At 54.4% G+C, this 27612-nt stretch overlaps 10 protein-coding genes across 10 annotated transcripts; 8 read left to right on the top strand and 2 right to left on the bottom strand.

Moving 5' to 3' along the window:
* Positions 1-126: 126 nt before the first annotated feature.
* On the top strand, positions 127-5118 carry BU25DRAFT_450968 (uncharacterized protein). Its single transcript, XM_033709727.1, has 3 exons — positions 127-640; positions 719-4797; positions 4846-5118. The coding sequence occupies exons 1-2, from the start codon at positions 545-547 to the stop codon at positions 4790-4792; spliced, it is 4170 nt and encodes a 1389-aa protein (XP_033558210.1). The 5' UTR covers positions 127-544; the 3' UTR covers positions 4793-4797; positions 4846-5118.
* Positions 5119-5193: 75 nt separating this feature from the next.
* BU25DRAFT_477100 (Phosphoribosylformimino-5-aminoimidazole carboxamide ribotide isomerase) lies at positions 5194-6133 on the bottom strand (the record flags this gene model as incomplete). Its single annotated transcript, XM_033710965.1, has 3 exons — positions 5194-5480; positions 5540-5726; positions 5831-6133. The coding sequence occupies 3 exons, from the start codon at positions 6131-6133 to the stop codon at positions 5194-5196; spliced, it is 777 nt and encodes a 258-aa protein (XP_033558209.1).
* Positions 5887-7326, top strand: BU25DRAFT_165716 (uncharacterized protein). The gene has a single exon (XM_033700774.1). The coding sequence runs from the start codon at positions 6281-6283 to the stop codon at positions 7187-7189; it is 909 nt and encodes a 302-aa protein (XP_033558208.1). The 5' UTR covers positions 5887-6280; the 3' UTR covers positions 7190-7326.
* Positions 7327-9212: 1886 nt separating this feature from the next.
* BU25DRAFT_348966 (uncharacterized protein) lies at positions 9213-12852 on the top strand (the record flags this gene model as incomplete). The annotated part of the gene is made up of 3 exons (XM_033703227.1): positions 9213-10917; positions 10972-11381; positions 11758-12852. 3 exons carry the CDS (start codon positions 9213-9215, stop codon positions 12850-12852), a joined length of 3210 nt encoding a protein of 1069 aa, XP_033558207.1.
* A 424-nt stretch (positions 12853-13276) lies between these two features.
* Positions 13277-14008, top strand: BU25DRAFT_348845 (uncharacterized protein; the record flags this gene model as incomplete). The annotated part of the gene is made up of 1 exon (XM_033703221.1): positions 13277-14008. A coding segment is annotated over one exon (732 nt), but the record flags the coding sequence as incomplete, so codon positions are not given.
* An 802-nt stretch (positions 14009-14810) lies between these two features.
* On the bottom strand, positions 14811-15289 carry BU25DRAFT_348803 (uncharacterized protein; the record flags this gene model as incomplete). The annotated part of the gene is made up of 2 exons (XM_033703218.1): positions 14811-15141; positions 15189-15289. The coding sequence occupies 2 exons, from the start codon at positions 15287-15289 to the stop codon at positions 14811-14813; spliced, it is 432 nt and encodes a 143-aa protein (XP_033558205.1).
* A 1338-nt stretch (positions 15290-16627) lies between these two features.
* BU25DRAFT_413896 (uncharacterized protein) lies at positions 16628-17540 on the top strand. The gene has a single exon (XM_033707154.1). It carries the CDS (start codon positions 16709-16711, stop codon positions 17324-17326), a length of 618 nt encoding a protein of 205 aa, XP_033558204.1. The 5' UTR covers positions 16628-16708; the 3' UTR covers positions 17327-17540.
* A 1350-nt stretch (positions 17541-18890) lies between these two features.
* Positions 18891-22610, top strand: BU25DRAFT_413894 (uncharacterized protein). Its single transcript, XM_033707153.1, has 3 exons — positions 18891-19266; positions 19367-22100; positions 22151-22610. The coding sequence occupies exons 1-3, from the start codon at positions 19182-19184 to the stop codon at positions 22377-22379; spliced, it is 3048 nt and encodes a 1015-aa protein (XP_033558203.1). The 5' UTR covers positions 18891-19181; the 3' UTR covers positions 22380-22610.
* A 430-nt stretch (positions 22611-23040) lies between these two features.
* BU25DRAFT_413893 (uncharacterized protein) lies at positions 23041-24550 on the top strand. The gene is made up of 2 exons (XM_033707152.1): positions 23041-23675; positions 23726-24550. The coding sequence occupies exons 1-2, from the start codon at positions 23406-23408 to the stop codon at positions 24455-24457; spliced, it is 1002 nt and encodes a 333-aa protein (XP_033558202.1). The 5' UTR covers positions 23041-23405; the 3' UTR covers positions 24458-24550.
* Positions 24551-25144: 594 nt separating this feature from the next.
* On the top strand, positions 25145-27590 carry BU25DRAFT_450959 (ATP-binding cassette sub-family F member 3). The gene is made up of 3 exons (XM_033709726.1): positions 25145-25952; positions 26003-27144; positions 27196-27590. The coding sequence occupies exons 1-3, from the start codon at positions 25377-25379 to the stop codon at positions 27323-27325; spliced, it is 1848 nt and encodes a 615-aa protein (XP_033558201.1). The 5' UTR covers positions 25145-25376; the 3' UTR covers positions 27326-27590.
* Positions 27591-27612: the final 22 nt, after the last annotated feature.

Genomic DNA, 27612 nt, shown 5'->3' with positions numbered 1-27612 from the left:
GGGTGATAACAGATGAGGCGTGCACCAATCAGAAGCCATTTCTAAATCACATGACCGTGCTAACCGTTGTGGGGACTCTCTGAACTCGCTCTGCCGCGTCTTGATGAACGTCCACCCCAACGCCGACCAACCCCAACATCACCGAACGTCTTCCCCCATCCTTTTTGCGCGCGCAACACGTTGTTTACAACGCGTGAAGCGCAACGACCGACCTTTTGCGCGCGTCCGCGCCCTTTTCCCCACCCACGCGCAATTTGCCAGGCAGCCTCCGGTACAGCCATCAACCGCGACACTTGCGCGCGCGCACCCCCGGCGGAGTGTTCATCAGCCTCATTCATCACGAGGCACGCACCACCACAACGCAGCACAATAATGTTATAGCAGCCCGCTGCATGCACACCTCATCGACCCATACTGTCCTTTCCCGGTATTGCGCGCTTTTCCACCAACCACCTTACCGCCGATTGACCGCGCTCGAAGCCTGTGGAGGTCGATACTAGCAGCACTTTGCGCAACACCGCGCACGTAGCTCACCACCACAGCTATGGCTTCAGTCCAGGCTACGCCAGATATGCCTGGCCAGGGTCAAGGTCAGCTCCCTGCCAACCTGTCCAAGGAGCAGGTCGGGCAGATCTTTCAGGTACGTTCACCTTACTCTAGACATATATGCGCGCCGCGCCACCACCATTACGATTCACAGTAACTGATCTGGCCACAGCGTTACCAGCAGATGAAGGCGGCAGGTGTCCCCGACACCAACCCTGACCTCATCAAGGCCCGCAATGTCCTCGCTATGGTCCAGAAGCGCAACCAGTACATCCAGCAGCAACAGATGATGAAGCAGCAACATCAGCGACAACAGAGCCTCTCCGAGCAGCAGAACGGGCAGCAGAACGGTGCCGCCATGGCTATGAACGGTGCCAAGCCGGCTGATGGATCGTCTGCTACGCCTTCTACAAGTGGTCTCTCTGCGGGCGCACAAACGGCCGTAGCTGGCGGCCAAGCTCCATCCGGAGACGGCCAGACACCCACTTCAGCTGCAAGCGGTGGACAAGGTGGTTTCACGAAGGAGCAGCTCTTTATGCTTAGGAATCAGATTTCGGCCTTTAAGCACCTGTCGAAGGGTCTGCCCTTGCCTGCTAATATGCAGCAAATGTTCAACAACAAGCAAGCAAAGAAGCCTCAGAGCACTTCTGACGCCGTTGCCGCCGCCTCTCAAGTCCTCGACAACGCTACACGCGCTGCGAGCGCTTCAGTCGGTCCCAGCGGAGCTACTCAAGAGCCGAGGAACCTGCCTCGCCTGCCGGACACTTTCATCGAGCCTTGGAAAAGCGAAGCCTTTCACGACGTCAACTATATCTCGCACACCCAGCGCAAGAACCGTCCATACCTTGCGACAATCATGCCCCAGGGTGTCGATATTGACGCCGTGCAACAGGGCATGCAAGAGTTGCGCAAGGAGCGCGAGATTATCTTGTACAACCGGATCACTGCACGGAAGGCTGAGCTTGAGAAGTTCAACGCCAATATCGGTTCATGGGACACAAGCAAGACGGACACACCTGAGGACGATGGCAAGGTCAAGCTTGCGCTCGTCATCGAGCAGAAAAAGCTCAATCTGTTGGAGAAGCAGCGCAAGCTGCGGAGAGAGATTGCCCAGCAGATGATCCACGCTGACAACCTAGCCATGACTGCCAACCGAACAGTCTACCGTAGGCTTAAAAAGCAGTCGATGCGCGAAGCTCGCCTCACCGAGAAGCTCGAGAAGCAGCAACGCGATGCTCGCGAGACCAAGGAGAAGAAGAAGCACCACGAATTCATCGATGCCATCAGGAAGCACCGTACAGAGTTGAACGAGGCCGGCATGGCTCAACGACAACGTCTGCAGAAGCTTGGCCGTATCATGATCACCACTCACCAGAACATCGAGAAGGAAGAGCAGAAACGTATCGAACGTACCGCCAAGCAGCGTCTCCAGGCTTTGAAGGCCAACGACGAAGAGACCTACCTCAAGCTTTTGGGCCAGGCGAAGGACACACGTATCTCTCACTTGTTGAAGCAGACCGACGGTTTCTTGAAGCAGCTTGCCGACAGTGTCAAGGCACAACAGCGAAATCACTCCGACCGTTACAAGCTCAACAATGCAGACGACATCTCCTCCTCCGAATCAGAAGACGAGGGTGACACAGACGACGAGGCACAACCAGGAAAGAAGCGCACCGACTACTACGAGATTGCCCATCGTATCAAGGAGACCGTCACTGCACAGGCTTCGTGCTTGGTTGGTGGTACGTTGAAGGAGTACCAGATCAAGGGTCTGCAGTGGATGATTTCGCTGTACAACAACAACTTGAACGGTATCCTTGCCGATGAGATGGGTCTCGGAAAGACCATCCAGACCATCAGTCTGATCACATACCTCATTGAGAAGAAGCATCAACCTGGACCCTTCTTGGTCATCGTGCCGCTGAGCACGCTTACGAACTGGACCAGCGAGTTCGAGAAGTGGGCACCCAGCGTCTCCAAGATTGTGTACAAGGGACCGCCGAACCAGCGAAAACAGTTCCAGCAGCAGATCCGTTGGGGACAGTTCCAGGTCTTGCTCACCACATACGAGTTCATCATCAAGGATCGTCCGATCCTAAGTAAGATCAAGTGGGTACACATGATCGTCGATGAGGGACATCGCATGAAGAACGCCAACTCGAAGCTGAGCAGCACGATCACACAGTACTACACCACACGCTTCCGTCTCATTCTTACGGGTACACCGCTCCAGAACAACCTGACTGAGCTGTGGGCTATGCTGAACTTTGTTCTTCCAACAATCTTCAAATCCGCGACATCCTTCGATGAGTGGTTCAACACTCCGTTCGCAAACACTGGTGGTCAAGATAAGATGGAGCTGACTGAAGAAGAGCAGTTGCTCGTTATTCGTCGTCTTCATAAGGTTCTTCGGCCCTTCCTTCTGCGTCGCCTCAAAAAGGACGTCGAGAAGGACCTCCCCGACAAGACCGAGCGCGTCATTAAGTGCAACTTCTCCACCTTACAAGCAAAGCTGTACAAGCAGCTCGTTACACACAACAAGCTCATGGTCAGCGATGGAAAGGGCGGCAAGACTGGTATGCGTGGTTTGAGCAACATGCTTATGCAGCTGCGAAAACTCTGCAACCACCCCTTCGTCTTTGAGGAAGTTGAAGATCAGATGAACCCTACGCGAGGCACAAACGACCTTCTGTGGCGTGCGGCAGGAAAGTTTGAGCTCCTGGATCGAATTCTGCCCAAGTTCCAGGCCACAGGTCATCGTGTCCTCATGTTCTTCCAGATGACACAGATCATGAACATCATGGAAGACTACCTGCGGTTACGAGGCATGCAGTACATGCGTTTGGATGGTGCGACCAAGGCCGACGACCGTTCGGATCTGCTCAAGGCTTTCAACGCTCCCAACTCGCCTTACTTCTGTTTCCTGCTGTCTACCCGTGCTGGTGGTCTCGGTCTCAACCTGCAGACTGCTGACACAGTCATTATCTACGACTCCGATTGGAACCCTCATCAGGATTTGCAGGCTCAGGATCGTGCTCATCGTATCGGTCAAAAGAATGAAGTGCGCATTCTCCGCCTCATCACCTCCAACTCGGTCGAAGAGAAGATCCTCGAACGTGCGAACTACAAGCTTGACATGGACGGCAAGGTCATTCAGGCTGGTAAGTTCGATAACAAATCGACAAACGAGGAGCGTGACGCCATGTTGCGAGTCATGTTGGAGTCTGCCGAAGCCGCCGAAAGCCTTGAACAGGAAGAGATGGACGACGACGACCTCAACCTGATTATGATGCGGAATGAGGATGAGTTCAAGCTCTTCCAGGAGATGGATAGGAAGCGTATCACAGAGGATCCATACGGCCCAGGCAAGCCATTACCACGTCTCATCGGTGAGAGCGAACTCCCCGACATCTACCTCAATGAAGAAGGTCCGGTCGTCGAAGAGGTCGCAGACACCCCCGTCGGTCGTGGTGCCCGTGAGCGTACACGTGTCAAGTATGACGATGGCCTTACCGAAGAACAATGGCTTGAGGCTGTTGACAACGATGACGACACAATTGAAGCTGCAATTGCCCGCAAGGAAGCCAAGATCGCTAAGCGTGGTCGCAAGTCCGGGCTGCGAGAAGAGTCACCTGCGCTGTCGCGAGATAGCTCAGAAGAGCCGATGCCCAAGAAGCGCGGCAGGAAGCCCAAGCAGCCCGAGAAGCGCAAGGCCGACGAGGCTTCTCTGGAAGAAGATGTCGCACCCCGCAAACGTGGACGCCCAGCACCAGCTAAAGATGCCCTCCGCCCAGAGCAGCGGACATCGTTACAGAAGATCGTCAACACCGTCTACGAAGCCCTCAACGACCTCGAAGAAGAGTCAACCGAGCCCGACATCCCCAACCGCGGCATCATCGACCCCTTCATCGAACTGCCTGACAAGTGGGACTACCCCGACTACTACCAGCTGATCAAGAACCCGATCTGCATGAACCAGGTCAAGAAGAAGATCAACAAGAAGGAGTACCAGTCGCTCAAGCAGTTCCGTCAAGATCTCGGCCTGCTGTGCAGCAACTGCCGCCTCTACAATGAGGACAGCAGTCTGCTGTACCAGGACGCCAACTTGATTGAGCAGACGGCGGTGGAGAAGCTCAGGGAGGCTACGCAGGAGTATCCCGAGTGGCAGGACTTTGACGATGCGGCGAGTGGCAGGGGGTTGAGCACGGGAGTCACGAGTGCTGTCGGTACTCCACGAGCGCTTTAGCAAGGGTAAGCTGATCCCTCTCACATGTTGTTACGCATCGCTGACCAAGCCAGGCGAAGGCGAAAGAACCCACACACGATTGAGAATTCGGATGAGGAGTAGATTACTTTCTCGATATGTCTTTTGCAGGCTGTATAATTGAAAGAGATTGGAGGCTTGAGTCGCAGGACTCGTTGCGGTTCGAACCACATCACTGGGCGCTTGAGGGTTCACTGAGTTCATGATGAGAGACGTCATGAGTTGAGGTTTGGTGTTGCACGGAGTTTGAGAGGCTAGTCATTGCATAGCTAGTAGACCCGACAGATCCTTGCAATCAATGCACATGTATTGATTCACAATATCCCTCACAGCCCGGCTGCTCCTTTCCCTCTTCTCCACAACCGAGTCTGACTCCAACCACGCTATGTCTGCTTCCTATTCCACGCAACACACTCTTCAAACCTGACACCCGAGCCCCCAAAAACATCCAACGCACTGCCAATCGTCAGATCCACCTTGCCGTTGCTCAGCTCCTTCACGAGCTCCAGATCCGCAATCGACCGTCCTCCGCCTGCGTATGTGACGGGAATGCTGCACCACTCGGCCAGCCTCGTGACTAGCTCGTGGTCGATGCCGCGCTGTAGGCCTTCGACGTCGGCGGCGTGGATGAGAAACTCGGAGCAGTGGGGTTCGAGGAGCTGTATCGACTCTGCATTTCATTGGCCTCTGGCTGACATGGACGAAGTGAAGGGGGTCTGTGTGTGTTACCTTGGTTGAGTTCGAAGTCTGTGATAGTCTGCCATTTGTTCGTCGCAACGAACCACTTGTCCCCTTTCCGTCGACACGACAGATCAATGACGAGCTTGTTCTTGTCGTTGTCCAGCGTGGAGAGGACGGCGCGCAGGCGGTCCATGCTGAAGATTGAGTTGGGGAAGAGGTAGGATGTTATGATGACCTACTGCGCTCAATCAGCTCTCCTTCCCCTTGACATTCGCCAGCTCGCTCGTTGACGAGGGTGTGTCTAAAAGCGTGAGAAGGGGGGGGGGGGGTTGGACGCACTCTCTCAGCACCCCTCTCAATCCACTCGCGCGCATTCCCCTCATTGATCCCGCCGCCGACTTGCATACCGCCTCTCCACGCTTCGAGCGCTTCCTGTGCCGCAGCGTCGTTGCCGGGCCCGAGCATTATCACGTGCGCGCCTGCGAGGCCATGTTCTTTGTACAGCGCGGCGTAGTAGGCGGAGGGGTGTTCGGAGGTCCAGTTTGTTTTCAGATTGGAGGGCGTCGAGGTGGACAGCGTGCCGCCGACGATTTGCTTGACGCTGCCGGCGTGCAGATCTATGCAGGGGCGGAACTTTGTCATTGTGGGTGTGAGTGTGTGGGATAGTTGGTGACGGTGCGGGGGAGGGGTGAAATGGCACGGAAGTCCGAGAGGCTTGGCTAGCGTAGACTTTTGGAGGAACTTTTGTAGGCGCGACTGGAATTCTAGACGCGACACATCAAACCCACAATGGCGCCACAGCTCGGGAAACGGAAGCGCGTGACGCGTGAGGAGCTCGAGAGGCCGTCGCCAGCGCCGTCGCCGTCGTCAGGGTCGGACAATGAGGATATGCAGGCGCTGTTCCGGCGCGCATTCGAGAAAAAGTTCAAGCCGCTGGACGTGGAGCCCAAGAAGCCAGAGACGAAGGAAGCGCCCGCGACCGAAGAAGACGCGGAAGACGCGGAAGACGCGGAAGACGACGACGACGAGTCCGACTGGTCAGGCCTCAGCGACGACGTCTCAAACAAGGTCGAAGTAATCGAATACAAAGACGCTACATACGACTCGGACGAAGAAGCCTCCAAAGCCGCAAAACGCGCCTTCATGTCCTCCAAACCGCCCACAACCGCCGCGCCCGCTCGCGGCAGGATCGTCGGCGAGAAGAAGACCGCCGACGCCGACGATACCGGCGAAAGCGCAAACCTCAAGAACGACCTCGCCCTCCAGCGGCTGCTGCGCGACTCCCATCTCCTCTCCGCCTCCTCATCCGGCGCCTCCACTCCCACCCTTACAACCTCCGGCGCCGCGCGCCACAAATCCACAGACCTGCATCTGCAGTCCCTTGGCGCAAAAGGCAGCGTTTTCACACAGAAGAAGATGCCCATGGCGCAGCGGAAACACATGGCGCAGAAGGCGCGGTCGTCCGAGGAGAAGAGGCGGCACGAGGCACGAGAGGCTGGAATCATTCTGGAGAAGGAGAAGAGAGAAGCTACCAAGGACAAGGACAAGAAGAGGGAGAGGGGTGTGGGAGGACCGAGTATTGGCAAGTTTAGAGGCGGGACGTTGAGTCTGAGTAGGAAGGACGTTAGGAGCATTACAGGGGGGCCGGGGAGTCGGGGCGGGAAGGGTGGGAAGGGGAAGGGGAAGCCGAGGCGGTGAAGGACCGTGGCATGGACAAGTCGAATTTCATGAAAGCTCCACACAAGCCTGGCCGTGTTCCATGGTGTCGGGCCATCTTGGCTTGGCTTCTGTGCACGACACGGCAAACGCAGATAGGCGAATTACCGGAAGGCACCATGGGAGACGGTAAGGTGCAGGCGCAATACCTCTCACCCAAACATCCTCTCCTACAGCTTCAGACCATCCACAGTGGACCTCTCAATCCGGGTGCCTGCAGTCAGTCTTACGCAAACACAATGTAGCAACTGTTGCCATGGCCGCTCAGCCTGATACACGGCTGGCTGCATACACAGCACGCCCCAGCCTCGCAGTACAAACGAACATGACCTACTCTAATGCCCCGTGGAAGCCGTCCAACACTCTGTTTTCCGTCCTCCTCGCGTTCCCACGTCCGTTGCGAATCACTGCTGTTGGAAGTCTCTATTCCAGCATGGCCGTACGGACCTTCCGCTTCCTCAATCTTCCTGCCGAGATACGCATTATGATCTACGAGTGCCTCTCCATCACGATCAGAGACCACACTACCGCTGACCCAACTCCTCTTGAAAGACGCAAGTGCTCCCCTACGTTGTTCAAGAGCACATTACCACCGCAGCCCCTTTGCACACCTTCCAGAATCACGCTTGTTGTCAAGTCTCCCGGTGGCATTGCGTGCTACTTGCCGAAAAATCAACGACAAGAGCCGCGATATCTTCCATCAAAAGTTGAGCTCCATCCCCGCAAAGCCTCTCCGCCGCATCATCGACGCACCCAGTCTAAGCCCGGCTCGTGTGAGTGCCGGATCGACTCTGGCTATGTACACCGACCGGCAACGAGACATCATCCGTCGCAACGTCGCCGGAGCAGTACGACTACCCGTCCCTACTTGCAAGGCTGTGCCGTCGAGCAAGGATCCCTCGAAGAATTCCAACCCAGCAATTTCATCTACAGATGCGCTGCCTACATCGAGGCTCGAGCACCTCCCTTTTGGTCTGTGGCAGTTCTTGTGCTCCCACAAGTGGCGTTATCTGACCCTCAGAGGATTGGAGATATCGGGCTGGACTGCCTGTCGAATTTCTATGGGCCCTATTACAAAGACTGCCTGGACATTGAGGAAAGAGTGACTTCTGAACTGCACGAGAAGATGTCCAACATGCGGCGGTTCATCCCAACTTCATCAGAAGAGATGAACGTTGTCTGGGGCGAAGGGTCCCTTTCTGTTTGAGGGAATAGCGGCGCACAAGTGGGCCAAAGCAGGAGAGCCACACATTTGATACTCGACGACTGCTGTCGTGGAGGTCCTCATGCGACCATCGCATCGCTTCTTGCTTCGGTAGTCCTCCGATGCGCAGGTTTGAGGCAATTCGAAAGCTGCCAGGACCCATAAAGCAGAGGTCTTTCCCTACCTGAATGTGTAGCATACGATACGTCCGTAGCAAACATTGCCGGTCATACCTTCTCTCAATCCAAAACTTCATGTCCCTTTCGTACAATATATCGTCCTCGAGGTCTCCACAACTCCGACATCGGCATCTGCGTTGCTTTACGACCGCTCGCCTATACCTTACACTTTCGGTACCCTCTCACGTTGCCGCACGCGGAACATCACTCTCTGTGGCACCGCGGAACCAGGAATTGCCCAGCATCTGGAAGAGGAGCAAACTCACAAGCAATGCATGGAGAAGTGGGGAGGCCGCGTCTCGCTAATCACGACTCTAACCGCATCAGGAGCGAGTTTGCGCTGTTCACGCGTTATCAGGTGCGATAAGAAGGCAACAGTAGCTGAGAGAAACTACGTCCATTGGTTTGAATTGAAAGCATGGTAGACTTCCGCGACTGGGTCCTGCGCTGCAAATCTACCAATAGTCGAGAAGGCGCAGAGGAGCCGAGAGGAAATGCTTGACATGAAAGACGTACATATATACCCCTCCTAGACCCTGCCTTGAGGAGTAACGTCAGTTGACCACCTCCTCTCTCGTCCCCGGTCTCTTTTCTTGGATTCAATTGAACTCAGTTGTGCATCATGGCTCTTGACCGCCTCAAGCAAGCTGCTTCACACCTCACGGGCAAAGTCGCACAACCACACCCATTTGATCCTCTCTCGGAGCTTGAGATCGAGGCCGCGGTAGCACTCGTCCGCAAAGAGCATTCCGATGTCTTTTTCAATGCCGTTACGCTATGGGAGCCGCGCAAGGCGGAGATGATGGCATGGATCAAAGCACCAGAAGTTGCCCCCAGACCGCACCGTGTCGCGGATGTGGTGTGTATTGGACGCGGAAGCAAGGTGTTTGATGCACACGTCGACTTGACCGAAAGCAAGATCTTGAGCTGGGAGTTGACAGAGGGCGTGCAACCGCTCATCACCATGGAAGATCTACAGATCGTTGAGACTGTCGTACGTAAAGACCCCAAGGTCATCGAGCAGTGCGGTATTCTCGGCATCCCACCAGAGGATATGCACAAGGTCTACTGCGATCCCTGGACCATTGGCTACGATGAACGGTTCGGCACGAATGTGCGACTTCAGCAGGCTTTGATGTACTACCGCCCGCATGTGGATGACAGCCAGTACAGCTTTCCGCTCGACTTTTGCCCAATCTACAACTCGGATACTCAGGAGATCGTCCACATCGACATCCCACCGGTACGAAGGCCGCTGAACAAGGCGGCGCCGAACAACTACCATGCAGCCGCGATCGAGAAAGAGGGCGGGTTCAGGAGCGATCTGAAGCCAATTCACATCACGCAGCCGGAAGGCGTAAGCTTCAAGATGGATGGGAGGTATATCAGCTGGGCGAACTGGAAGTTGCACGTCGGGTTCAACTACCGCGAGGGCATGGTTCTGAGCAACATTACATTCAATGACAAGGGCACAGTGAGGGATACATTCTGGCGACTGTCACTCGCGGAGATGGTGGTGCCGTATGGGAACCCAGATCATCCTCACCAGCGCAAGCACGCCTTTGATCTTGGAGAGTATGGAGGTGGATATATGACGAACTCGCTGAGCCTGGGATGTGATTGCAAGGGCGCGATTCACTACATGGATGCGGCGTTCGTCAACCGCGCTGGACAGGCTACGACGATCAAGAATGCTATCTGCATCCACGAAGAAGATGCCGGTATTCTGTTCAAGCACACCGACTTCCGCGACGACAGCGTAACAGTAACCCGCGCTCGCAAGCTGATCATCTCGCACATCTTCACTGCAGCAAACTACGAGTACTGCGTCTACTGGGTCTTCCACCTCGACGGCACCATCCAGCTCGAAATCAAGCTCACCGGTATCCTGAACACATACGCCATGCTTCCCGGCGAAGACCTCAAGGGCTGGGGCACAGAAGTCTACCCCGGCGTCAACGCACACAACCACCAGCATCTCTTCTGTCTGCGCATCGACCCGAACATCGACGGACCGAACAACACCGTCTTCATGGTCGACGCAGCGCGCGGCGACGGCGAAGTTGGTAGTGCAGAGAACAAGTACGGGAACGCGTTCTACGCGAAGAAGACTAAGCTCAGTACCCCTGGGCAAGCCGCGACGGACTACAACGGCGCAACGAGCAGAACGTGGGATATGTGCAATGAGAGCAAGATTAACCCGTATAGTAAGAAGCCCGCAAGTTACAAGCTTGTGAGCAGAGAGGTGCCGGAGCTGTTGCCGAAGCCAGGGGGTTTGGTGTGGAAGCGTGCGGGCTTTGCAAGGCATGCTGTGCACGTTACAAAGTGTAAGTCTACTTTCCTTACTCTCACAGCGATCTCGTATCGACTCACTCTCCCAGATGACGACGCCCAAATCCACCCCGCCGGCCGCCACGTCCCCCAAACCTCCGGCGAGCCCTCCCAGGGCATACCGGACTGGATCGCCGCCAACCCCACCGCGTCGCTCGAAAACACCGACGTCGTGCTGTGGCACACATTCGGCATCACTCACTTCCCCAGCCCCGAAGACTTCCCTGTGATGCCGGCCGAGCCGATGACGCTGCTGCTGCGGCCGAGGAACTTCTTCACGCGGAACCCGTGCTTGGATGTCCCGCCGAGCTATTGCAGTGTGCCGAGTGGTGTGAGGCAGGGGAGCACGCTGGTCGATCAGATTAGTAAGTTGGCATTTGGGGAGAAGGAGACGAGTGCGGCGCAGGGGAAGGGGCCGGGGGAGGCGGCGTGCTGTGAGGGTGGGAAGTTTGGCGCTGGCGTGTAGATTTTGAAGTGGCTGTTTGGTATCCATGTTAGTAAAGTATACGATTCACCCCTTCAAAGTCTGCTATCTCGGTCTGTGGTGTTGCTGTGTTACATTGTCGACGCTGCGTGCTGCAAGAGTGGGAGGGTTGCTGATCGAGCTTGAATGATGATTGAATGATGGTTGAAGTGGAAAAGCAGTCAGGTCAGCGCAGCAACCAGCCAGCATACAGGACACTAATTTATCATTTCGCTCATGGTGTGGCTGTGTCACGGTGGCGGTATCGGCGTCGGCGGACCGCGGGATGGCCGTGTGCGGATGACGTCCCGATCCTTTGAGCCCTGCATTTGTGCCCATAGCTCCTCCCTCCCGCTTCCTTCCACAATCCCAGCACACAGCACACACACACCATGACATAACACATACACATTCCCCTCCCGTCACTATCCTGGCATCTCCGTCCTCCTCTCAGCATGCGCTCGCAACGATCAAAGGCCTCGACACCGCCATGCCCCGCGCCCTTCCGCCGGTAAACCCCAACGCGGACGGAACGAATGGCACCCTTCGCACGCCGAAACCCACCATCTCTGCCTCGGTAGTCGAGAGTGTAGCAGGGTTTTCGGCGGGTGTGGTGTCATGCCTGGCCGCGCATCCTCTGGATCTGCTCAAGAACCGGCTCCAGCTCAACACCAGCACACGCTCGCGCCTCGGCGACTCCTTCCGCATCCTCTCCAGTGTTGTACGCGATGAAGGTGGCGCCAAGGCCCTCTACCGCGGCCTATGGCCTAATCTCCTGGGAAACAGCTTAGGTTGGGGTCTGTACTTCCTGTTCTACGGCAACCTGAAAGAGCTGCTCAAGAGGCGGAAAGCAGAGGGTGAGCACCTCGGGAGCGCCGAGTTCTTCTCGGCCAGCATCATCGCTGGCCTCAGCACAGGGTTCTGCACAAACCCCATCTGGGTCGTGAAAACGCGCATGCTCGAAAAAGGCGCCAACCACCCCGCCGCCTACAAAACCATGCGCGCCGGTCTCTCCCACGTCTACGCTACCCGCGGCCTGAAAGGGCTCTGGGCGGGCTTCGTTCCCTCCACTTTGGGCGTTCTGCACGGCGCAGTGCAATTCTCCATCTACGAGAACATGAAAAAACGGCGCGGCAACCATCTCGGCGGCCAAGAGAAGCTTTCCAACTGGGAGTACATGTACATGAGCGGCGGGTCCAAACTGCTCGCTGGCGCCATCACGTACCCGTACCAGCCTATTCGGGCCAGGATGCAGCAGTACGAGGCTGCGAGCAGGTACAATGGGCTGTGGGATGTGCTGAGGAAGACGTATAGGAACGAGGGGTTGTTGGCGTTTTATAAGGGCGTAGTGCCCAATACGTTGAGGGTAATTCCGACCACGGTTGTGACGTTTTTGGTATATGAGAACACGAAGATTTATCTGCCGAAGTTGTTTGAGGAGGATGAGCAGTTGGCGCATGAGGATTGAGGGTACGGTGAAGCATCTCCTGGCGTTTGGCGAAACAGCGGCATACAGGAGAGACGATACGCGGGTACCCAACGACATCATTCAGCAACAGTGAAAGCCACCACCTGCCGCGCTGGGAGGCCTTCACTGAGAAATGCGAGCACATGCCACCAACATGACTTCCTTTTTTTTCCCCTTCGTGCACCAAGCTCGCCTGTACATTGCCCATCCCCTCAACCCAAGAGACAACTCTTCGACCATGTCATCCCTCCGCCGAAAATTCACGGTCACGCGCCGGCCATCCACGTTGTTAGACGTGCCGAGTTCGTCCTCAACACAGCGATCCGCACCTCGCCCTTCCAGCCCCTCCATGTTCAGTCGTGCATCTAGTCGCATCCGTGCTTTCTACGAAGGCGCCTTCGCCGACACAACACCAGCCTTCGAGATGCTCACTGCGCCATCGAGCTCTTCTGTCGACCTCACGCCGGCCGGACTACCCGCTCGACCCCAGATATCGAAGTTAGCAAAGTCCTTCGCTAATGCGATTACTACGCAACGACTCAGCGACTTCCTACTATGGTTCCTGTATTATGATGTTGTAGACCTCCCAGCGTCGCCGGAGACATGGTACGCGCCGCTCACCACCACCGATACGCGTGGCTGGATCGTACTCGGCACTTTCTTGTCACACACACAAGCCATAGGTACTGAGTACGGACTCGACCTCGTAGTCCTCGACAGCATTTGCGACCGCCTGCATCTCCACCGGCCCCTCGTGCACGAGATTTTCGTCAGATTCTCCTCTCCGAAGAAGATGGCATTCGGCATCCTGGCCACAACGATTCGGCGCGCAGAGCAGGCCCGCATGGCGAAACTGCCGATGTTGGTTGAGGTGCAGGCTAAGCTAAATGCTGCAAGTCAACTCGTTGGAAGGCTGGAGCCCACGCCGGATAGCCAGTTTGAGGTCTGGCAGGCAGCCATTCAGAGGCGTGTCAGGGGGTTATTGCATCTTGTCATTGGGCCAAGGATTGCGCAGGTCAAAGAAGGGAAGCCGCTGCTTACCGCTGCAACAAGCGGTCAGCTCCCTAAAGAGGCCAAGGATGGTATCAAGCTGAACTACCTGTTCGAGGTCGTGCAGTTGGAGAGGGGGGTGCCTATGGACAGGTACGGCGTCATTGACGAGCCAGAATTGGTGTTGGTTGGAACAGACTCTCCTTCGTCTTCGTCTTCGCCGTTGGGGCAGGGCACCCAAGTGGACTTGCTCCGCGAGAACCACGATCTGAAAGAGACACTCGTACGCTTGGCTCATGATAATCGCAACCTACTGGCTACGAACGAGGATCTCACAGCTAAGCTTGCACTCGCAATGTCTGCGTGGGACGCACCATACACACCACCACCTCGTACTTCTAGCCCACCTAGGGTATGCGATGAGTCCTCTCCGGTAGTTACACCGGCCCTCGCACATGGCGACCTCGCACATGATGATGACATCGACCGTTACTCGGATTCACCAACCTTTCGACTATCCGAACCACACGACTTCGATCTACAGTTAGCGATCACGTTGCCATCCTCTCCACCTGTGCTTCCAGAGCGTCACCCTGCACGACGAGAGAGCTACCTCAATCCTAGGCATTCGGGACAGCTTCGTCGGCGGCGAAGCGGATTTGCTGAGCGCGATGGGCTCTTTGGTCTGGGGTTTGATGGAGTAAATGTGTCGATGCTCGAGTCTCCGTCTTCAAACATGCGCAATGACTGCGAGACGGCTGATGGCAAGTAAATGCAAACAAACCATAGGCTCGAATATAGCCTACAATGACACCATAGTAGAGATGGGAATGCAATACATCCACCAAAACCATCATCTAATGACACCTCAAACATCACGAGGTCAATACGTAAAGTTCGTATGTGTTTCATTACTCATAGTCTATGATCTATGCCCTCGATACTTTTCGGGTCGAGACAGCAACTTTTTACAACTTCGAACTCTTGTTCCTGCCCTCCTCCTCCTCCCTGTTCTTCAAGTTCGGGTGAGGCGTCTTAACCGGCCTTGTAACAGCGTAGAAAGCGAGGCCAGCGGACTTGGTCGAGAACTCGACTTTGGAGCCAACATGGAAGAAGGCAAAGTCGCCAGGAACGAGGTGGTGCTGGACGCCTGTAGCAACGTCCAGAACGTCGATCTGCCCCTTGAGGATGTACTTCGTCTCCTCAAAGGTGTAGTACGCAGGCCTGGCGGGGCCGGCTTCGATCTTGTAGAAGCCGGATGTGAAGTATGATGGTGTGTCCTTGGTTTGTGTGCGCATGCTGTTGGTGTTAGATGGTGAAGAGGACGAAGAGGAGGCGAGCATTACGTGTGGAAGTCGGCGACTGTTGCGTTCTCGCCCTGAGGAAGAGGAATGAACTCGTGACCGGCGCCTTTGATGACGGTGAGCGGGACGAGGGGGCCAGACATTTTGAGATTGAGCTTCTAAGATGGAAGATGAAGTGAGGGTTGGAATCTGGTGTTCTCTTTCTTTGGAGTGACGAAAGTGATCAGAGGGATAGTTCTGAAAGATCTGGGGTAATGCAAGATTGTTATAGGATTCAGTATGAGCTTCGGTTGGGGTACCGATGATACGCTGCAACTATGGAGATGGTGCAATGCAAATGGTTTACCGAATGCGGTAAGTCGAGCCCGACTTCCTATTGATATTTGGTAGACAAGCTTAGTCGTATTGTGCATCTTCGCCTTTGCAACGATTCATCTCGAAAGATTTTTTGCACTGCTGTACCTTTCTCCTTCTCTCCTTACGCAGCCATGTATGTGCTTCGCGATATTTGCTGTCCCCGCAACGTGAGTTGGTGTTCCTGAACACGGGCCACCAAGAACCGTTCAGCATGTTTGTCGGCATCCGATCCGGCTCGCACCCACTAAAAGATACAGCCCCGGATTATGCGACCGAAGCGCTACAATAACGTCAGTCACGATAGGTTGATGCCGCAGATACTACTAGACCATTCCGCTGTCATTGGAGCCTGTCACCTCTCACTGTGGCAGCCTCAGGCCTGTCGGCTCCTGGAGCACAGCCACTTTGACCTACTGTCCCATTAACGTCAAAACAGGTAGGGATTACTGTCCTGCCCTCAAGTTCGTTGCCCTGGTAAGTCAGTACTCCTGTGTTGTATATCTGTTTTCGGATTGCGCAACTGAAGGAATGCTATACCCGTAGCAAACTACCCTAGTCTAGTGTGTTACAGGTCAGGTATATAGTCGTCTTCTCCTAGCTAGATAGCAAATCAGCGCAGTATTCCATCGTATCCTACCAGCGGCCCCTTGCTGCAACATTGTACGACGTAGAGCAGAGATGGTGCTCGAATGATCGGGGAAACGACAGTAAGAAACAAAAGTAGAGAACTAGAACAATATACACGAGATAGCAGTAATGAGTAGATCCGTTCGAGCGAGTATTTACTGTGAGCAAGGAAAGGCTTGGGATCTTGATCTAATCGTATAGCAGCCATTGCGATTGCGAGAAACATGGCGCGAAAGGGTTTGGACTAGAATGTATGAGATGTACATTTGTTTGTGCGGTGTTCTCCTGAGACCCTCATCAATGTCCATCCTTGTTGGAGAACCAAGCTACAGTGTAGGTGTAGTGCCCCGCGAGGCATCTGGCTGGTGATCGTAGATGACATGAGATGAGATGAAAGACGGACGAAGCAAAGGGTGTGGTGGAATGAAACGAAAGGCACGTGCATTTCATATCGATAAGGCGCGACTCAATGTCACCAAGTGTCCTTACTCCGGATCCATACACCAACAACTAATGCGCAAAACATAGCCACACCTATACACTCTCTCCAAGCCGAAGACAGCAACTTGGCACCCATCATGGAAGCCGCCGATACATTCACACTTTTGCCTCTGCAAATGGACGATGCCACAGGTACCGTCAGCGCATCAGGTCCCGCAAACAACGCCCTCAACACCGAGCTCGCTGCCCTGAACGCACTTCACCGTGGCCTCCTCAATGTTGAAACATCCACAGGCACACCGCCACCGCCTGTCCCCGTCAATCCCAAGCGCTCAGCACAGATTGGCAAGCTGCGCGAATCTGGTAACGCCGAATTCCGCAAGGGCAACCCCGCCGCCGCTGTCAAGTTATACACTCTCGCAATCGACATGGCGCTTCAACGTCCGCACTGGGAGCCATCTGGCCTGGTGCGCGAGGAAGTTTCTGGCTTGCTGAGCAACCGCGCGCAGGCGAACATGGCACAGCAAAACTGGGCCGAGGGCTCTGTAGACGCTGAGGCGAGCGTCGAGATGAAAAGGGTCGGAAACGCTAAGGGCTGGTGGAGGAGAGGAAAGTGCTTGCTCGAGATGGGCAGGCTGGATGAGGCGGAGCAGTGGGTCAAGCAGGGTCTTGAGTTCGAAGCCACAGAGCAAGATCTGGTACAGCTCAGAGATCAGATCGAGAGCAGAAGGAACGGTCAGATTAGCGCGGTGTAGCTTGCGGGTCGATGTTACGATTGGATGTCAACAGTCGGCGTAGTTGTGCATTGTAAGGCGTCTGGCGCTTGTGGATATCCCAGAAGCATGGATTTGATTTCAGGAAACTGTATGCATCAGCGGGCGAAACCCCTAGGTTAGTAGAGACATCAATCGTGAGTGAGGTAAAGGTTGTCATTGCAAATGGTCAACTGTTGATCTCGCTTTCACCTCGCTTCTCGATCTCCTCAGACCTTTATCTACCTCCCCTACCCTGCTTCCACCTCTGTCTCCACAGCTCCCCTCGAACTGTCCTGGAGGTACTCACGATGGCTTCGAGTCAACTGACCGATCAAGCTCCACCGGCAAGCAAAATGGACCACCCCAATGACACCCGTGTCAGGTACGGCAACTTACTTGCCTTTCGAGACATTGCCGAAGAATATCCGCTGCATGGCCTACGAGTACCTCTCCGAGCAAGTTTTCCGGCCACTTCTTGAGAACAACACCTTCTTCCTACACTATGAAACTTGGAGTTTGCCCTTGTCTCTCATCCGGGCGAACAAGTTTCTTCATGACGAGGCCATGGCGTGTCTGCCACAAGGCCAATTGTCCTCCTATTTCAAGACACCCGGGTTCAGGAGACGAGACTAAAGACCCAATGCACTGTGTGCCGGAGCTTGTTCGCTTACTACATGTGGGACGACTCTACGACAACCGCAACCGCAACGGGAAGGATACACATGCTGCCATCAATCGGAACTTTGACGTCTGGACGCTCAAGATTTTGGAGACAGCTGTTGGATACTTTCTCGAAGACCTCTCAGTATTGGCTGACAAGCCATTCTGCCGGTTCCATCCTGGTTCGAGGTCGCGTGAGCTAGGCGTTTAGGTCATTCGAATCAGGCACCATCTTCTACGCTTCGTGACTCTACTGGCATCCATTGCATCTTCAGCAACGCTGCTACGTATCCGCGGCGACAAGGGCTGGAAGTGCGTAGTCGAGAGTCCAACCAAAGTAGAGGTAGAGTTGCTCAGCAAGCAGTCTTGAAAGCGCAGCGAGTACCCCCGGACTGAGCCTTGTGTGTGCACAAGCTAAAATATTTCGCGGAGACGCCAAGTTCGGTATGGAAGATTACTACTCAGATGAGGGCTTGGTTCAAAATCAGAACAAGTTGCTGGGAGCTTCGTGATTTCTACTGCAGAGTACGGATGGAAGCGACGACGTATCGTTGGCACTGCACGTTGCTGAGCACCTCCAGGGTGCGGCAAGTGCAAGGGCGGCCAGGGGCATTCGGAAGGATCAACCCAGTCGTGAGCAATGGGAAGAAGACTCAGATGCAGACGTCAATGGGATTCAATTTCCGTACAAGCAAAATAAGAATGGAACTCTGCAGAAGCATCGAACAGGCTTGCTGAAAACGATGTGAGAACGACAAACTGCATCACGTGAACGCGTGCTCACGCTAACTGAATCAAGACCACTCAACGCGTCTTCTCCAGGCAGCACCCCGCCCATCAAAGTGACCTGCAATACCATTTGCGGCAACTTGCGTGCTCTCTCAGCCCCCCCCCCCCTGTCACACAGCAGCCGATTTGTGCTTTAAATCTGCAAAGTTCTCCAATATTCGCCACCGGAGGCGATCGATTCGACGCGGCCTATCACTCGGCGCGCGCAGACCAGGGGCATCGCCGCTCTTGATTCACCAACAACGGCCTAGTGCAACTGTCACTTCACTCTGTGGGAGTTGCTGTACCTTTCAATTGTTTCTCCCTCGTCTTCACTCTATCTTTTCTAGCACAAGTCGTTCTTTGAAGAGCTGCACACCTGCTCAACACTTTTACCCTACACTTGAGCTTTTGACTATCAACTACAATGGCGCTTCGGCGTTCAACTCGAAAGTCAGCAGCTGGAGTGGCGAACGACAACGTCGCTGCTATAACACCAGCCCAAGTCCTCAGTATGTTACCAGGCACCTTCTTAGCACTGAACTGCCACTGCAGATCATTTGTAGCGTCGTCTAGCATTACTTCGAGATGATTCGCTCATGAACAACCAAGTAGACCCTTCCTCGAGCAAGAAGCGCAACCGTACTTCTCGCTCAGCCGTGCCGAATTCCTCCGACAACGACGATGATATTCTCGATATCGAGCCGACTATGTCTTCAGCACAAGTTCGGCGCATCCTGAAACAGGTTTCAATACCCATCATGAGCACCAAGCAGGCTACTGCACCAGCCACTGCTCCGCAGGCGGAGTCAGAAACCTCGAACGGGACTCCCTCTCTCGACAACTCCGACTATGATACACCCGGTACAAGCATATCGAACACCCCAGCTGTCTCCTTTGGGCGCAATCAGGGCGCAGCTCGCAAGAGTGGGCTGAGAAAGGCTGTCACACCTCGAGCTCGCACCACCATTGAAGATACGGACGAGGAGATCAATGCGGTGGGTCTAGATGCTGAGCTTGCTCTGCAGATGCAGATAGAGGAGGACGAAAACGAACACCGCAGCAAGCGCCGGAGAATCGAGGAGGTTCATGACGAAGAGGACGAGATTGCGGACGTCTACGCACCACGATCACGAGCGAAGCCCGCACCCTACAAGGGCAAGGGTAAAGGGAAGGCGAGGCTGGGGTCGGACATCGAGACCGACGACGACGCAGACTCGCTGCTCGAAGAGTTGATCTTAGAACCCACCTACACTGGAAAGGGCAAGGGTAAAACGACCACCGAAGAGGTCTCGCGCCGTCGCAGTCGTTCCAGCCGACCTAACGCGAGCCGTAACGCCATCCTCGACGATATCATTAGCGACCTCGAGGATTCCGAGGAAGAGGACGAGTTCAAACCAGAGGATGCCGGCTCGCCAATCGATATTAGTGATATCGAAAGCTCAGCCGTCGACAATAGTGAAGAAGAGCCGTTGATGGTAGCCAGCGCGCGCCTCAAGAAGGTGTCGGCAAAGGAACTCAAGCGTACACGAGGCAAGAAGTTACTTACACATGCCGAGAAGATCGAGAAGCGGAGACGAATGGCGAGATACGCACACATTGAGGACAAGTGGGAGCGGAAGCGCGCCATGAACCGCGAGCGAGCAGAGCAGCAACACCCGAAGCTGCGCACTATGTGGGACGACCTCCAGAAGATTCCAGTTCTACCCGTTGAGAGAGCAGAGCAACCCAAGACGATCACCCGACGGTTGAAGCCATTCCAACTTGAAGGCCTCAGTTGGATGATCCGCCAAGAGCAGACTCAGTACCGAGGCGGTCTCCTTGGAGACGAGATGGGTATGGGTAAAACCATCCAAGCCGTCTCGCTCATCATGTCTGACTACCCCGCCAAGGCGCCTACGCTCGTTTGTGTGCCACCAGTCGCGCTGATGCAGTGGTCCAACGAGATCCGAGAGTACACCGAGAATAAGCTCAACGTTCTCGTCTACCACGGCACGAACGCGAAGTGTAAGAAGATGACCGTCAAGGACTTGAAGAAGTTCGATGTCATCATGGTGTCCTACAACAGCTTGGAGTCTCTGCACCGCAAGGAGATGAAGGGCTGGAGCCGTGGAGAGGACATCATCAAGGAGGCGTCTCCACTTCACGCCATCCACTTCCACCGTCTCATCCTTGACGAAGCACACAGCATCAAGTCCCGCAACACTGGTGTCGCAAAGGCTTGCTTCGCACTCACAGGCACCTACAAGTGGTGCTTGTCAGGCACTCCGGTGCAGAACCGCATTGGAGAGTTCTTCTCCCTTTTGCGTTTCCTTGAGGTTCGTCCATTCGCTGACTACTTCTGTCGTTCTTGCAAATGCGAGAAGCTACATTGGGCTACGGACGACGATCACATGTGCGTTGCTTGCAACCACGGTGCATCTGAGCACATCTCGGTGTTCAACCAGGAGCTACTCAACCCCATCACTGGTGACGATGTAGACCTCCGCGAGCAGGCACTTTCTAAACTACACATGATCACGGCTCGCATCATGTTGCGCCGCATGAAGCGCGACCACACCAACTCCATGGAGCTGCCGATGAAGGACGTCGTGATCCATAATGAGTTCTTCAGCGAAGTCGAGCGCGACTTCTCAACTTCGATCATGTCAAACTCCAACCGCAAGTTCGACACCTATGTCGCCCAGGGTGTCATGCTCAATAACTATGCCAACATCTTCGGTCTGATTATGCAAATGCGCCAAGTCGCCAACCACCCTGATCTTCTCCTGAAAAAGAACGCAGCAGAAGGAAGCTCAAACGTTTACGTCTGCAACATCTGCGACGAACCCGCCGAAGACGCCATCCGCTCCCACTGCCGCCACGAGTTCTGCCGCGCTTGCGTCAAAGACTACATGGACACATGCGAAGCATCTGGCACCGACGCCGACTGTCCGCGCTGCCACATCGCTCTGACCATCGACTTCGAGCAGCCTGAGCTCGAGCAGGACGAAGACTCGGTCAAGAAGACGTCTATAATCAACCGCATCAAAATGGAGAACTGGACCAGCTCGACCAAAATCGAGATGCTGGTGTACGATCTGTACAAGCTGCGCAGTAAGAAGCAGACGCTCAAGTCGATCGTATTCAGTCAGTTTACGTCTATGCTGCAGTTGATCGAATGGCGTCTACGTCGCGCGGGTTTCAACACGGTCATGCTCGATGGTAGTATGACGCCTGCTATGCGACAGAAGAGTATCGATCATTTCATGACGAATCCGGACGTGGAGGTCTTCCTCGTATCACTGAAGGCTGGTGGTGTGGCGCTCAACCTAACGGAGGCGTCGAGGGTGTTCATTGTTGATCCGTATGTCTCCCATTTTTTCTCCTGCAATACATTTCGCTAATGTGTTCTAGATGGTGGAACCCCGCTGCTGAATGGCAGTCCGCCGACCGATGCCACCGCATCGGCCAGAAGCGTCCTTGCGTGATCACTCGTCTGTGTATCGAAGACAGTGTCGAGTCTCGTATGGTTGCGCTGCAAGAGAAGAAGGCAGCCATGATTGCTGGAACCGTCAACAACGACAAGGTCGCTATGGATCGTCTGAGTCCTGAGGACTTGCAGTTCTTGTTCCGTGGTTCGTAGTAGGTAAATGGCTCTTCCATGTGGTACAGATGTTACGATAGGTTTTACAAGGTGTCTAGGTGCGGAGTGTATATCACGGCGTTCATACGAGGGTCATGGCGGTCTTCAGACAGGCGCATGTACTCTTCCGACGCAATTCAAAGGCTCTCAAAGATGTTGAAGTACGAGGTGCAAATGGAATACGGATCCCAGAGTATAGCTAGCTCATCACCCTCAACGAACAAAGCGTGATATTCGCAATAATTTTTGTCCGCTCGTTGCGCTTGTATGACTGTCTGTTTGTGGTTTCGCATGCCTGAGGTTGCGGCTCACGATGATGACGTCGATCGCGAGCTCGCTACCCCGGATATTGGACAGCCCTGCAGCCTCACCGCCAAATGCACATCAAGCTGGGTCCACGAGCGCGATTTCGGTGGTCGCAGCCCTACGATCTGCTCAGCCTGCACCTGCCCAGGCAGAGCACACGCTTTCTCAGTTTCTACCACTGAGGATCATGCATCCACAATGTAGAGGAGACTTTATTGCCCCAGTGCAACAGCCCGTGTGACCGTCAGATTTGTCAAGGGTCTGCGAACCCTTCAAGAACGTGTTCCGTCGTTGTTTTCGACATCTCCTGTTGTATATATATTTGTACCCGCGGAGCCGAGGAGAAGGACGTTGCATTAAGGTTCGTCGTACGTAATTTTACGTAAAGGCGCGCCTCTTGCGCGTGAAGGGCCCTTCGATCGTCATCCGCAACATCTCATGTGCGCAGTCGCGTCAGAAAGCGCTTTCAAATCTGAAGTTTTGGCTTTCTTTGGTGTAATTTGTAGTTTCGGTAGCCGGAGGAGGGGTTGGACTTGGCTCAGGACCGAATGAAGTGTGTGATCCTCCAGACCTAAAGATGGCGCGATGGCCGCCGCACTTCGAAATGCGGAGAGGCGCGTTTCGATTCCATCTTGCTTCTTGTTCCTGATTTCCATGTTTATAGATCAGGTGTTCCCTTACTCGTTGTTTGTGATCCTTTTGCTGTGAAGGCGATTCAAGATGAGTGTCTTCAAGGAGGCCGAGAGCTGGCACCTCGACATTGACCGGTACCTTAACCGCGTCATACCCGCCTCGCCATTGCACAAGCTACCCACACCTGTGTCGAGGTTTCTGGGGTATCGAAAAGAGCAGAAGCAAGACGTTGGGAATGTCCTGGGGGCGTTCTGGTCACTAGTGGGAGCGTTCTGCGGGTTGGCTGTGGTCGCAGCAGTGTTCAACAACACTGAAAGCATACAACGGCATGCGCCACCTGCATTTATCGCATCGTTCGTAAGTAGGCAGGCTGATTGTTGTCGTACTTCCCTAATGGGCCTGTGTAGGGTGCATCAGCAATCCTTGAGTACAATGCGGTCCGCTCACCCCTTGGACAGCCGCGCAATGCTTTGCTCGGTCATATCTTCTCCGCCATCATCGGTGTGGGCGTCTCTAAGCTCTTCCAGTTACACTCAGAGTATGAGGAGATCAAGTGGATAGCTGGCGCCATAGGATGTGCATGCGCATCTGCTGTAATGCTTCTGACTGGTACCGTTCACCCACCTGGCGGCGCGTCTGCTGTACTCGCTGCTACTGAACCAGCAATCACAGCAATGGGTTGGTATTTCGTTGGTCTCGTTGCATGGGGAGCGACGCTGATGCTCATCGTGGGTCTCTTCCTCAACAACATCCAGAGACAGTTTCCTGTATATTGGTGGACGCCACTAGACATCAGAAGGGCAAAGAAGCAGGACCTCGAGACTGTGCCTGATGCAAGAGGCGGCCTGGAGCGGAGAGAGACCGAAGAAGAACAGAAGTACGACCAACAATATGAGAAGATCGAGATCACGGGAGCCGAAGTTATCTTGCCAGAGGCGCTGAGCCTGAACAAGGATGAAGTAGAGTTGCTGGAGAGGCTGCGGGAAAGATTGAGGAAGATGGTGGACGCAGAGCGGGAAGGAAAAAATGTTGATGACACAGACTCGAGTGGTGGAAGGAGTAGCACAGAGTTTACCATGGTGCAATCAGGAAGCGTAGGAGCAAGAAGCAATAGCGAAAGCAGTCGCAGTGGGAAGTGATCCTTTGAGTAGTCCCACATCTTCCACCTTATCACGCCGCCCATGCCTAATTGGTAAGCCATAGATAAGGGTAATGCACAACATTTACGATCTCCGAGGCGTCTCTGTGTATCCAACGTGACGTGTAACGTCTCATTGGACCATCCGGGAATGTGCAACAGTGTTCAACTTTGCTCTTGACTGCAGTTGTGACCATCTTGCAGAGTCGTTCGTCATTGTCGCAACTGCATGTCGTGGACAAGGCCCACCCAAGAAGCACAACGCCTGGCCAAGATGAGAAATTCCGACCTTCTCAAACCTGTGAAAGATGTGAGATCCAGCTTTAGACTCTTCAGCAGTTGGTCGTTGGCCTGTCATCGTCCGTGATATCGATGGAACTTGAGGCTTTGCAGGGAGAGTGGATAAGCTACGTAGGTTGATTGTCATGCTTGTGACTTCGACACGGTAGTCTTGCGATACGATAAAGATTGCAGCATATTGAAGTTTTCTTCGCAGTTGTCAACATTTGGAGTGCTTCACTGCACTTCTTCTGCGGTAAGGTGGTGAGCGCATCCGGCTTTGCGCCGGCAGACGCCCAAAGCCTTACCTGCCCGATGACAATGGCGCAGTTGTTGCCGCGCTTATTGGCTGGTGTCAGGCTTCGCCACGACCAACGAAGAAAAATTAGACACATTCACACGGTTCTCCAAATAAGGCTTGTCCGAAGAAGCCTATACCTACCCTTTTCTTACACCGACTCTTCCTCCTCACCTCCTCCCTACATTCACTCGTTCTCTGTTCTCGAGTGTAGCATTTGCTCTTTGTCGTTGATCGTATCGATAAAGAGAGTGGGTCTGTCTGCCCCGCCATATCTTGAAATTCGACGAGTTTTCCTCTTCCACCCCACCACCCGCGTCCCTTCCTTTCACAACACTACAACATGGTCTCCGCATCGAAGGCTGCCCGTGAGGCAAAGCGCGCTGCCGAGGGCAAGCCCAAGAAGACCCTCGCCTCCAAGGCCTCCTCCAAGAATGCCTCCAAGGCTAACTCGGTGAACGGCGATGCTGCTGAGGACCTTGAGCTCAACGAGGAGGTTCGCAAGCTCACCATGCAGGAGGACAAGCACGGTCTGTCCGACCGTGTCACCACTGGTGTCCTTGCCTCTCTCCAGGCGTCTCGCGACGTCAAGATCACCTCTGCTTCGCTCGTGTTCCACGGAAAGGTTCTCTTCAACGACACCACCCTTGAAGTCACATATGGACGCCGCTACGGTCTTCTGGGTGAGAACGGTTGCGGAAAGACCACTCTGCTCAAGGCCATCGACGCCCGCGAGTTCCCCTTCCCTGAGCACATCGACATCTACCTGCTGAACAAGGGTGCCCCCAAGACCGAGTTGGGCGCCCTTGAATGGGTCGTCCGCGAGGCTGAGAACGAGCTGGCTCGTCTCGAGAAGCTCGCTGAGGAGATCCTTGAGAAGGACGGCCCTGAGGCACCCCAGCTTGAGGACATCTACGAGGTATGTGATGGTCACAATCCGTTAACAGCATCTAGCTTACAGTGAAACAGCGTCAAGAGAGCATGGACCCCTCCACTTTCCACGTTCGCGCCTCCCTCATCCTGACTGGTCTCGGTTTCAATAAGAAGACCATCCAGAAGAAGACCAAGGACATGTCCGGTGGTTGGCGTATGCGTGTTGCCCTCGCCAAGGCTCTGTTCGTTAAGCCTGCGTTGTTGCTGCTTGATGACCCCACTGCCCATTTGGACTTGGAAGCCTGTGTGTGGTTGGAGGAGTACATGAAGAAGTGGGACCGCACTCTTATCCTGGTTTCTCACTCCATGGATTTCCTGAACGGTGTCTGCACAAATATGATCGACATGCGTCAGAAGCAGCTCCTCTACTACGGAGGTAACTACGATTCTTACCACAAGACTCGTTCCGAGCAGGAGGTCAACCAGACCAAGGCCTACGAGAAGCAGCAAGATGAGATCAAGCACATCAAGAAGTTCATTGCTTCCGCTGGTACATACGCCAACTTGGTCAGGCAGGCCAAGTCCCGTCAGAAGATTCTCGACAAGATGGAGGCAGATGGTCTTATCGAACCCGTCCAGGTCGACAGGGTCTTCTCCTTCCGCTTCGCTGATGTCGAGAAGCTGCCCCCGCCTGTGCTGTCTCTCGACGACGTCACTTTCTCTTACTCTGGTAACGCGGAGGACAACCTGTACGAGAACCTCGATTTTGGTGTCGACATGGACTCTCGTACCGCTCTTGTTGGACCCAACGGTGTTGGAAAGTCGACTCTGCTCAACATCTTCACTGGCAAGCTCAGCCCTTCAAGCGGTGTTGTCTCGCGTCACACTCACTTGAAGCTCGGTGTCTATTCTCAGCACTCTGCCGAGCAGCTCGACCTTACCAAGTCCGCTCTTGACTTCGTCAAGGACAAGTTCTCACACATCAGCCAGGACTACCAGTACTGGCGCCAGCAGCTCGGTCGCTTCGGTATGACTGGTGATGCCCAGACCTCGAAGATGGCTACCCTGTCCGACGGTCAAAAGTCTCGTATTGTCTTCGCCCTTTTGGCTATTGAGGGTCCCAACATGTTGTTGCTCGACGAGCCTACCAACGGTCTCGATATCCCTACCATCGACTCCCTAGCTGATGCTATCAACGCTTTCAGCGGTGGTGTTGTTGTCGTCTCCCACGACTTCCGGTACGCCCCCCTCTTGAACTCATTACTGAACAACCCGCTAACTCTTTTCAGTCTCCTCGACAAGATCGCCAAGGACATCATGGTCTGCGAGCACAAGACTGTCCGAAGGTGGGACGGCTCCATCGGCGAGTACAAGAACCATCTTCGCAAGAAGATGTCTTCCACTGGTGTTCTTGCTTAAGCGTTGTATGAGATTGTTTTCGCAGATTGCATGCGTTTTCCGAGCTGCGGAATGCGGGCTCGAAGCAAAAGTAATGGCCTTAGAGCAGGGTTCATGATACCCCTGCAGTAGGCTGGCCGCTCAGCGCGACCAAGCTTCAGTGTCTGTTCTGCGTGGGTAGAGACGACTGGATACCGCGTTTCGATGCATTGGGCTTAGAGGAGTTCTTAGATTTGGGTTACGACCAAAATGATATCACGTAGAATAGGAATGATTACAAACAAACGTATATGATGTCTTCCATGGTT

This window comes from Macroventuria anomochaeta, assembly GCF_010093625.1.
Source record: "Macroventuria anomochaeta strain CBS 525.71 unplaced genomic scaffold BU25scaffold_33, whole genome shotgun sequence".
Classification (NCBI taxonomy): Eukaryota; Fungi; Ascomycota; class Dothideomycetes; order Pleosporales; family Didymellaceae; genus Macroventuria; species Macroventuria anomochaeta.
The sequence above is the reverse complement of the archived record's forward strand: the minus strand, read 5'-3'. Positions and strand labels throughout refer to the sequence as shown.